Source organism: Orcinus orca, chromosome 20, assembly GCF_937001465.1.
Source record: "Orcinus orca chromosome 20, mOrcOrc1.1, whole genome shotgun sequence".
Taxonomy (NCBI): Eukaryota; Metazoa; Chordata; class Mammalia; order Artiodactyla; family Delphinidae; genus Orcinus; species Orcinus orca.
The window spans coordinates 51,914,485-51,925,401 of NC_064578.1; the positions used below are offsets into that span (position 1 = coordinate 51,914,485).

A 10,917-nucleotide genomic window follows, 5' to 3' on the forward strand; every position below is an offset into this window, starting at 1 on the left:
ACAAGAGGGGCTGGGGTCCAGACTCTGGGGTCCTGAGGAAAAAGGGAGCCCGGATCCCGGGTTCCTTGTAAGGTGGTACAGAGGACTGGATTTAGGGTTTCTTGAGAGGGCGGAGCTTTTTAGTGGAACCGAAGAGGGCTCGGGGTTCAGCGTCCCTACATTGCACTCTATTGAGCGTATTAATCGTTTCAAACCTGGAGAAGACGAAAAAGGACACGGAGAAACTCTCAGAGATAGATACAAAACTAAGCAGTGGGATAATCAGAAGGACTGCTCGGACGCGGGTATTTCATGAGCAGAGAGAGCCTAGGAATGGAACTGAGGGCGCTAGGGGCAAGATCTGGGGCACAGAGGTGTGGCCTAGGTGCGGGGGCGTGGCTCTAAGACAGGGGCGGGGCCACCTGCGATTGCAGTGACTCCGGCACGATGGCCACGATCAGAGAACAGGGGCAACACTGGGTCTCCAGTGCCGAGGTCAACCGACAGGAGCGTGGTCTGACTATGGGGGTGTGAACTTGAAATCAACGCCCGGCTCTGGCTCAAGGGGCGTGGCCCTTCCCTTAAGGGCGTGACTGTCCAATAGAGGGCTGGGCTCATGGGTGAGGTCAGCAAATGGGGGCGTGGTCAGACAATAGAGGCGAGTCTAGGCCTCGAGGAGCTCATTCAGCGCTCCAGGTATCCGGCCTGGGCTCGAGATCCGAACTGTTTGGATTTAACAGTCCGTGGACGGCCAGAGACTGAGAGTCCGGTGACCAGGCTGTGGTCTAGTATAAAGGCGGGTCCCAGAAGAAGGGGCAGGGCGTGGGAGAAGGTGAGGAGGAGCGAGGTCTGAATACGAATGTGGGCGAAGAAGAGAAACGAGATCTGTTGTGTGAGGCAGAGCCCAGAAGAGACGGGCCTGAGGGGAGGGGAGGGGCCTGACACAATGGAGGAGGTTGGAGCAGAAGATAAGGGGCGGGGGGGGGGGAATGGGCGGGGTGTGCGGAGTTCCTGGGCCAGGGATAGGAAGGAGTTGTTGTCTAGCGTGGGGGTGTGGGCACTTAGGGGACGGAGCCTTTATGGGGGGGCGGGGGTGCTCTGACCCCTGCCCTTGCCATAGCCTCCCGGCCCGCCCCGCAATGTGGCACCCGCTAGTCCTGTTGTTGCTGCTCCCCTCTGCCTCGGTGCCCCCCTCCACTGCAGCCCCGATCCGCGATGGTGACGCCCAGGAGAGCTCCTCGGGTTTTCTAGGTCTCCAGAGTCTACTCCAAGCCTTCACCCGGCTTTTCCTGAAAGTAAGCGCTGCCGTGTGTTGGGGAAAAGAAGAGGTACAGAGAAGAGGGACAGGGGCAGATGGTGACTGAGGGATGGAAGGGGTTCAGGGAGACAGAGTGGGAGACGGGTCGCGGCCAGATAGAAAGATAGAAAGAGGAGTCAAGGGACAGAGAGAGCGTGCAACAGGGAGACCGAGAGATAGGAAGAGAGGGAGGGAGACAGGCAGAGAGACAGACAGACAGGCGGAGAGAGGGATGGGGACAGAGAGACAGAAGACCGATGGAGGCAGGAATAGGAAAGTAATGGGACAGATGGGGAAAGGAGGTGACCTGGTTAGGCCCTAAGGGTCAGAGGATGGAGAGAGAAGGGGATCCTGCCAAGGATCCTGCCAAGATGTCCTGGGGAGTCCGGAGGTCCAGCAGCTCACCAATTCCTCCCCCAGCCCCAGGATGACCTGATGCGGAGCATGGACAGCTTCTTCTCTGCTCCTATGGACTTCCGGGGCCTCCCTAGGAACTACCACCAAGAAGAGAACCAGAAGCACAGGCTGGGAAACAAAACTCTCTCCAGCCACCTCCAGATTGACAAGGTGCCTATGCCAGGAAGTCCCTCCTGGAGTCTCCCTAAGATCCCTCATGCTGCAGTGTCTGTCAGGGAGGAGGGCATAGGAGGAAAGAAGTTTTTTCTTACTCTTCTTTGGGTCCTCACAGGTGACCAACAACAACACAGGAGAGGTGCTGATCTCTGAGAAGGTGGTGGCATCCATCGAGCCAGGAGAGGGGAGCTTACAGGGTGACTGGAAGGTTAGGACATGCCCCCAGCAAAGTATCCAAGCCCAAACACTTTCTGTAGTTTAGGAGGAAAAGATGAATTGACTCTCCCACTCCCTCTGTGCTGGACACCCTCTCTCTGGGCCTCAGTTTTATCATCTGTCAAAAGGGACTAACCAGCTCTCAGAAATGAGGTTTACAACCTCAGAGTACATCCTTGCTTGCTTCAAACCCCAGAGGGTTTTGTAAGCCAGACAGTGCTTTTCATTCCAAGTGTTTGGTAAGATTCACCCTCGTAAACCTCAAAGTGTGTTTTGATCTCAAAGTGCTCTGCAAACCTCCAAGGACTTTTTAATCTATCCCAAAGTGCTTGGTAAATCTCTCCCTTGTAAACATCAAAATGTGATTTTTAATAATTCCTAAGTACTTTATGAACCCCAAATGCTCTGTGTATCTCACCTTCGTAAACCTCTAAGAGTGATTCTAATCACAAAGTGCTTATTTTTTGATCCTAAAATGTTGTAAGAACACTCAAGTGCTGGGCAAACCCACATGGTTCTCCCACACACACTCCCAGTTTTTTATTTTAAAGATTTCAAATCTACAGAAAAGTTGCAAAAACAATAGTACCATAAACCTGTATCCACTTTTCCACAGAGCAGGGTTTCTCAACATCAGCACCATTGGCATTTGGGGCTGGATAATTTTTTGTTGTAGGGGGCTGTCCCGTGCCCTATACGATGTTTAGCAGCATCCCTGCCTCTACCCACTAGACGGAAGTAGCACCCACACCCCCTCCAGTTGTGACAACCAAAAATGTCTCCAGACTTGGGTTGAAAACCACTGGCCTAGTTTCACCACTTGTTAACATTTTACCATACTGACTTTCTTTTTACTTTTTTATTTTTGAACCATATGACAGTAAATTATTGACATCATGATACTTCACCCCTAAATCCTTCAGCAGATATCTCCTAAGAATAATGCATTCGCTTGTGTGTTACCGTAGTCCCATTTTTACACCCAAGAAATCAGACTATTATCTCTGTATTAGTTTGCTAGGGCTGCCGTAACAAAGTCCCACAGATTGGGTGGCTTAAACAACAGACATGTATTGTCTCACAGTTCTGGAGCCTAGATGTCCAAGATCAAGGTGTCAGCAGGGTTGGTTCCTTCAGAGGGCTGTTGGGGAGAATCTGTTCCATTCCTCTTCCCTAGCTTCTGGTGGTTTGCTGACAATTCTTTAGCATTCCTTGGCAGGTTGAGGCATCATCCCCATCTCTGCCTTCATCTTTGCATGGGGTTCTCCCTATGTGCATTTCTATGTCCAGATTTCCCCTTTGCATAAGAACACCAGTCAGATTAGAGCCCACTCTAATGACCTCATCTTAACTAATGAAAACTACATAGTGACCCTATTTCCAAACGAGATTACATTCTCAGCTACTAGGGTCCGAATGGACCTCAACATATGAATTGGAGAGTGGAGGAGACACAATTCAACCTGTAACCGTCTCCTATGGGGCTTCCCAAACCTCAACGTACTGAAATGTAGACTCTGATTCAATAGGTCTGGATGGGGTAGGGCCCGCTCATTTGCATGTCTAACAAGCTCCCAAGTGATGCTGACGCTGCTGGTCCACAACCCTCACTTCGAGTAGCAAGGACCGAACAGACATTGAAATGTCCCTACTGGACCAAAAGCTGTCCACAAGAGCTGATGTGATTGATGTTTGATCCAGGATTCAGTCAAGGATCACATGTTGCAACTGTAATCATGATTCTTTAATCCTAAAGTGCTTTGTACATTTCAAACTGCTTTCTAAACCCCGGGGAATGCTTAATCCTAAAGTGCTTCTGAAACCTCCAAAATGTGTTTTCAAACCCAGAGTATTCTATAAACCTCAGAGTATTTTTAATTCTAAAGCGCTTATAAACCCGAGTGTTTTGTAAACTGCAGGGTGAGCTTTTAATTCCCAAAGCACTCCATAGGTGGCAAAGTGGGTTGAGTATGCCAGGGGAGCATCTTGAGGCTGTCACTTGGAGTTTGAGAGGGTCTCCTTGTCCCTCTTCACCAGGTACCCAAGATAGAGGAGAAGGAGGCCCTGGTGCCTGTCCCAAAGGCCATGGACAGCTTCCACCCGGAACCCCACCCCCGAATGGTCTTCTGGATCATGAAGCTGCCACGGCGGAGGTCCCACCAGGATGCCCAGGAGAGCGACCACTGGCTCAGTGAGAAGCAACACCGCCTGCAGGCCATCCGGGATGGGCTCCGAGAGGGGACCCGTGAGGACGTCCTCGAACAGGGGACCCAGAGCTCCTCTCATGCCAGGCTGCCTGCCCGCAAGACCCACTTCCTGTATATCCTCAGGCCCTCCCAGCAGTTATAGTGGGGGGACTGGGGAACACCTGCATGTACCCCCCCACCAGACCCCACCCCAGGCACCATATGGAAATTAAACTTTTTCTTACATCCAGCAGCACTGTCTTCTTTGGAGATCTGTCCTCAGGCCTCAGCCAGCCAAGCCATGGCAAGTCCCCCCAACCTTATCCTTCAGCATGACATCTGGCTGAGATGTTAGTTCCTGCCAATGTCTCTGTGTTGTTTTCTGATTCAGACGCCATCTGTCTTCTGACTGAGCAACTCTGTGACCTCCAGCCCCATCAGTATCCTCAGTCCCCATCCCTGTCACCTCCAGCTCTGTCTGCCCTCCAGCTCCCAGCTCTTTCACTCCAGTCCTGTCTGTCCACTCTGCCCTTGCATTAGTTTCCTGTTACTGCTGCAAAAAATGACCACTAATGTAGCAACTTAAAACAACACAAATGTATCCTCTCACTGGTCTACAGGTCAGGATGGCTGGGCTGGTCCTCTGTGCAGGTATCACAAGGGCAACATCAAGGTGTTAGCCAGCGGGGTTCTTACCTGGAGGCTCTGGGACAGCTCTGCTTCGAAGATCATTCAGGTTGTTGGCACAATCAAGTCCCTTGGGGTTGATCTGAGGTCCCTGCTTCCTTGCTGGCTGTCACCTGGGCCACCCACACTTAGTTCCTAGAGGTCTCTCTCCGGTTTTTGCATGTGGATCCCATACTTCAAATCTCACGCGTGGAATCTCTCTGTATTTCCCTTCTGCCCCATCTCCCTTATGTGTTCCTCTTCCTCTTCCAGCAGGAGAGAGTCCTCTGCCTTGAAGGGCTCATGGGATTGGATTGAGCCCACCTGGACAACATATTAAACAGGTTCCATGAATTAGAGAGGGGCCATCTTTGGGGGGCCATTATTCTGTCCAGACCCTGTCACCTCCAGCCCCCAAGTCTGTGTTTCCAGCCCCATCTCTGTTACATCCACCTGTCTCCACTCTCTCATCTTTGTCTTTTCATTCCCTGACACTCAATTTACATGCTGACTCCATTTCGAATTGCTCTGTGTCTCTCTCCCTTTGTCCCTCTGTCTGTCCCTCCATGAGCGTCACCTCAGACTCTAACTCTGCAAGCCAGGCCTGCTGCCTCAGCCAGATCTGGAAGCTCAGAGACCCTGTCTTGGGTGCCCTGCCACTGTGCCCCCATCCCCCATCCCCAGAGCACCCCCTATTCCCTCCAAAACCCCTCTCTCAAGACCCACCATTGACGGAGTTCCCTGGCAGTCCAGTGGTTAGGACTCCACACTTCCACTGCAGGGGACACAGGTTCGATCCCTCATTGGGGAACTAGGATCCCGTACGCCATGCTGTGTGGGCAAAAAAAAAAAATTGAGAAGGCACATGAGGGTCTTTATGGTGCTGCGTCTTGTAGGGTTGCAGACACAACATGCACTTTCTCCCTCGAAGCCCAGGTTCAGGGTTGGATCACCCCACAGAGAGACTCAGCACATTCAGGAAACTAGCAATGTGTGGGCATAAATAAAAGAGAACTTCCTTTTGAAAAAAATAGGTTTTTGATTATTCCAAATAAGCATCAATATGTCCTCATGGAGAATATCAGAACTTGACTGGCCTTTCCACACCTTCTCTCCCCACACCCCCAGTCCCATTCACTTTCCCACCATTGACACTATTTCTTGTGTTTTTGGTAAGTGTATTAGTCGGCTAGGACCGCCATAAGAAAAACCACAGACTGGGTGACTTAAACAACAGAATTTTATTTTCTCACAGTTCTGGAGGTAGAAGTCTGAGATCAAGGTGTCGGCCAGTTAGGTGTCTTCTGAGGCCTCTCTCCCTGATTTACAGATGGCCATCTTTTCTTTGTGTCTTCACGTGGTCTTTTCTCATGCACGCACATGTCTGCGTCCAAATTTCCTCCTCTTGTAAGGACATCAGTCATACTGGATTAGGGTCCATCTTAGAGACCTCATCTTAATTTAATAATCTCTTTGAAGATCTGTCTCCAAATATGATTGTATTCTGAAGTACCAGTGGGTAGGGCTTCAACATATGAATTTTTGGGAGGACACACATCAGCTTCTAACAGTACCTATTCTTGCTAAATATGATCATTCCTTTTTATGCATGTATTTGTAATTTCCATAGGTGGTATTACACATGTCATTCTTATGGGGCTTTTTTTTTTTTAGCACCTTCTTTAAGACTCCTCCATATTGCATTGGTACATCCAATATCCATCCAATCCACTGAATAAATTCCATGGTCAGTCTTCACCACATGTAACCTTTCCACACTCTCAGTGATGCACAACTGAATTGCTTCTGACTTCTCACCATTACAAATAATGCTACAATAAACATTAGTATATATGTCCCCCTGTGGTCCAGAAGGAGGGCAGGAGGGATCTGGGGAGCTATAACCAGAAAAGAATTGCTGGGTTGTAGGGGATGCATCTACCTATTTTGATTAGGTAAAATGTTCTGACAAGTCTACTCCCTCTAGCAGTCCATGGGGATTCCATAACCTTAACCACACCTGGCATCTGGGGAAATCGATGTTTCCCTGTCTGTAGATCAATAGAAGTATGCATCCATAGGTGATCCAGATACTGGCATTATCAGACACAGACCTTAAGGGAACTATGATTAATATGCTCAAAAAAATAGATGAAAAGATGGAGAATTTCATCAGAGAACCAGAACCTAAAAAGTGGGGGGGAGGAGATGGAATCCAGTGTAAATTTTAGAACTTATAAATAAATTTAAAATTCAGCAGATGGGTTTTACAGCAGATTAGACACAGTGGGAAACAGGTCAGCAGAAATAGCCAGACTGAATCAGTGAAAAAGGATGGAAAATATACAAAAGACATATGAGACATACTGGTCATGGTGAAAAAGCCTTTCAAACATATGCTGAAGTCCTAGAAGTAGAGAGAAAAGAGAAAGAGTACTAAGCAACATTTGAAGAGACACTAGCCAAGAATTTTACAAAGTTGACGAGACATCAACTCACAGATTCAAGCTTTAGGAACCCCAAGCAGAATAAACACAAAGAAACCACACTTAGGCATATCACATTAAAACCTATGAAAACCTAAAACAACAACAAATCTTGAAAGCAGCCAAAGGAAAAGGACACTTTACTTCAAAGAGGAAATAAGACAGACAGCTGACTTGTAAATAGGAAAAAAAAATGGAAGTCAGAAAACAATTCAATGACACAGTCAAAAGGCTGAAAGAAAGCCATCGTCAATCTAGAATATCATACCCAGTGAAAACATCCTTCAAAAGTAATGGCAAAGGGACTTCCTCGGTGGTCCAGTGGTAAAGAATCCACCTTCCAATGCAGGCAACACGGGTTCAATCCCTGGTCGGGGAACTAGGTTCCCACACGCTCCAGGGCAGCTAAGCCCACGCATCACAACTACTGAGCTCGCACGCCTCAATGAGAGAGCCCGCACGCCACAACTAGGACACAATGCAGCCAAAAAAAAAAAAAAGTAATGGGAAAATAAAGACATTTTTTTCAGACAAACTGAAACGAAACATTTATCAGCAGCAGTCCTGCACAAAAAGAAATGCTAGAGTTTGTCAGGTAGGAGGAAATGCCTCCAGATGAAAGTTTGGTAATGAGGGGAGATATAAAGAACCCTGAGGTAAGTATGTGCCAAATCTAAATGAATACTGACTGCTTAAAACAATAACAATAATATCTTGTGGAATTTAAAATATATGCAGAATTAAAATGAACGACAGGGAATTCCTGTGGTTAGGACTCGGTGCGCTCACTGCCAAGGGCCCGGGTTCAATCCCCTGTCGGGGAACTAAGATCCCACAAGCTGGGCTTCCCTGGTGGCGCAGTGGTTGAGAGTCCGCCTGCCGATGCAGGGGACACGGGTTCGTGCCCCGGCCCGGGAAGATCCCACATGCCGCGGAGCGGCTGGGCCCGTGAGCCATGGCCACTGAGGCTGCACGTCCGGAGCCTGTGCTCCGCAACGGGAGAGGCCACAACAGTGAGAGGCCCGCATACCGCAAAAAAAAAAAAAAAAAAGTTCCCACAAGCTGCTCAGTGTGGCCAAAGTAAATAAATTAATTAAATAAATAAAATGCAAGACAACAGGCAGGAGAAGCTAAATGGAATTAAAGTGTTGTTAGGTGCTCACGTAGTCCAAGAAATGATAAAAGTACTAATTTAAAGTAGAACTCTAATAAGCCAAGGATGCCTATGGTAGTCTCTAGGAAAACCACCAAAAAAAGAATAAAAGAACATAACCATAAACATAACAGAAGAAGAAGAATAAAACATAACAGAAGAGAAAAAAAACAAAAAACTTGACTAATATAAAAGAAAGCCAGAAAAGAAAAGAATACACAGAACAGATTAGATGGGGGAAATATAAAACAAATAGCAAAATGGTAGATCTAAAGAAAAATATCAGTATTACATTAAAACTAAATGGAGGGCTTCCCTGGTGGCGCAGTGGTTGAGAGTCCGCCTGCTGATGCAGGGGACGTGGGTTCGTGCCCCGGTCCGGGAAGATCTCACATGCCGCGGAGCAGCTAGGCCCGTGAGCCATGGCCGCTGAGCCTGTGCATCTGAAGCCTGTGCTCCACAACGGGAGAGGCCACAACAGTGAGAGGCCCACGTACCGCAAAAAAAAAAAAAAAAAAAACTAAATGGAACTTTATCAGAATTGTTCCGTTAAGACTCATGCATTTTAACACATGTAAAGTTTACCTGAAAATAAGAAATGTTAAAAAAAATAAATAACAATATAAAGTGGGATGAGGGTACAGGTATAAATAAGAGAATGGCAGAATGTTGACCATTGTTAAAGCTGGGTGTTGGATACATGGGGCTTTGTTCTGCTCACGTTGTATATATTTGAGGTTTTTCAAAATGAACGGTTTTTTTTTTAAGTAACTGGAACTAAATACTCCCAATAAAGGCAAAGATTTCCTGATCTACAACTATATGCAACTGTATAGCTGAATTTCACAACAATTGAGCAGAAGAACCAGATCACAAAAGAGTATATACTATATGGTTCCACTTATATGGAGTATGAAAACAAGCAAAAGTAATCTATGCTGTTAGCAACAAGGGAGGGGGTACCCTTGGGGAGACTGCTGGTGCTGTGTCTGGGTGGACAAGGGTCTAGAGTTATTAACTTTTGTCCTTCCTGGTAGAGAGGGGAGAGGGAACACCTTTACAAATTTATATCCATGGGGATTCCCTGGTGGTCCAGTGGTTAGGACTCCAACCTTCCACTGCAGGGGACATGGGTTCCATCCCTCGTCAGGGAACTAAGATCCCGCAAGCCACATGGTGCAGTCAAAAGACAAACAAACAAAACAAATTTATATCCAGCTTTTAGGCAAATAGGTAAGGGCAGAGAGCTTTTCTTGTATCTGCTTCTTCTCAATTGTGTTCAGTTCAAAATGATCCTTATGCCACAGTTGGATATTTTGGGGTGGCATATTCTGCTACCCTTTACTGTGTATAAGATTAATATACCCTAATCAATTATATTCCTAAACATTAGGAACAAAAAGATTTTTAATGCAATTTTTAAAAATATGATTTGCATTAGCAAAACAAACAAAATACCTAGGAATAAACCTAACAAAAGATTTGCTAGATCTCTGACATTACTGAGAGTAATTAAAGAAAATCTGGATAAATAATTCATAGTAACAGTATACTTAATTGCCAAAAAGCAGAAACAACCCAATGTCCATCGAGAGTAAAATGATTCAGTCGTGGCGTATTCGTACAATGGAATATTACACAGCAGTGAAATAAATGACCTACTGCTACATGATGAATTCTATAAATATAACGCTGAGCAAAAGAGGACATAATTCAAGGTGGTTACCTTTGGAGGGTAATGATTAAGAGGAAGTGTGAAGATTTCTGGGCTGCAGGCAATACTCTTTTTTTATATGGATGGTTTCATTAACGTATTACTCTATAAAAATTTAATTGAGGCATAACTTAAGATTTAGCACTTTATGTATAACTACACTATAAAATGGTTTTTAAATTATTTTAGGTTTTACAGAATTATTTTCCTCAAAAAAAGGAAAAAAAACAAGAAATACTGAAGGAATAAAATGAAAGAATGAAATTATACTAATAAAGTTAACAATGGCCAACACTTACCAGCCAGGGCTAAGAAAACCCTAGGCAAACATTCTTATTGAACTCTCATAAGACCCCATAGGGTAGATATTACTTGTTCCCATTTTAGGGAAGAAGCTGAGGTTCAGAGAGGTGAAATCACTTGCCAAAGTCACAGAGCAATGGCACTAGGTTTGTCTGATTCCCTATCTCACACTGTTAACCATTCACCACATCACCTGTGAAACAGGTTCTTTCCCAGGTCTTATAACAAGCTGCCACCTAATAGCCAAAATAATAACTATCAATTAACAAGGATTACCACCTTAAGTCCTCAAGGTGACCTAAGAAGCAATTATTATCTCCATTTCTGGGAGGAAAACTGAGGCT

The 10,917-nt window shown here is 46.2% G+C and overlaps 1 protein-coding gene across 4 annotated transcripts; it reads left to right on the forward strand.

Moving 5' to 3' along the window:
- The first annotated feature begins 630 nt into the window (after nucleotides 1-630).
- DKKL1 (dickkopf like acrosomal protein 1) lies at nucleotides 631-4,502 on the forward strand. Of its 4 annotated transcripts, none has more exons than XM_033430491.2 (5): nucleotides 670-811; nucleotides 1,183-1,274; nucleotides 1,697-1,843; nucleotides 1,965-2,057; nucleotides 4,103-4,502. In XM_033430491.2, exons 3-5 carry the CDS (start codon nucleotides 1,712-1,714, stop codon nucleotides 4,412-4,414), a joined length of 537 nt encoding a protein of 178 aa, XP_033286382.1. In that variant the 5' UTR covers nucleotides 670-811; nucleotides 1,183-1,274; nucleotides 1,697-1,711; the 3' UTR covers nucleotides 4,415-4,502. The 4 variants fall into 4 exon arrangements, with proteins under 4 accessions (XP_033286381.1, XP_033286382.1, XP_012388989.1 ...); XM_012533535.3 differs by having other exon boundaries at nucleotides 671-811; nucleotides 1,100-1,274; XM_033430490.2 differs by lacking the exon at nucleotides 1,183-1,274 and having other exon boundaries at nucleotides 631-811.
- Nucleotides 4,503-10,917: the final 6,415 nt, after the last annotated feature.

Bases quoted from the DNA above. Each gene is read 5' to 3' on its own strand.
- DKKL1 (XM_012533535.3), top strand. From the start codon at position 1,119: ATGTGGCACCCGCTAGTCCTGTTGTTGCTGCTCCCCTCTGCCTCGGTG. The intron at 1,844-1,964 runs GTGCCTATGCCA...GGGTCCTCACAG, and splicing joins GCCACCTCCAGATTGACAAG to GTGACCAACAACAACACAGG. The intron at 2,058-4,102 runs GTTAGGACATGC...CCTCTTCACCAG, and splicing joins GCTTACAGGGTGACTGGAAG to GTACCCAAGATAGAGGAGAA.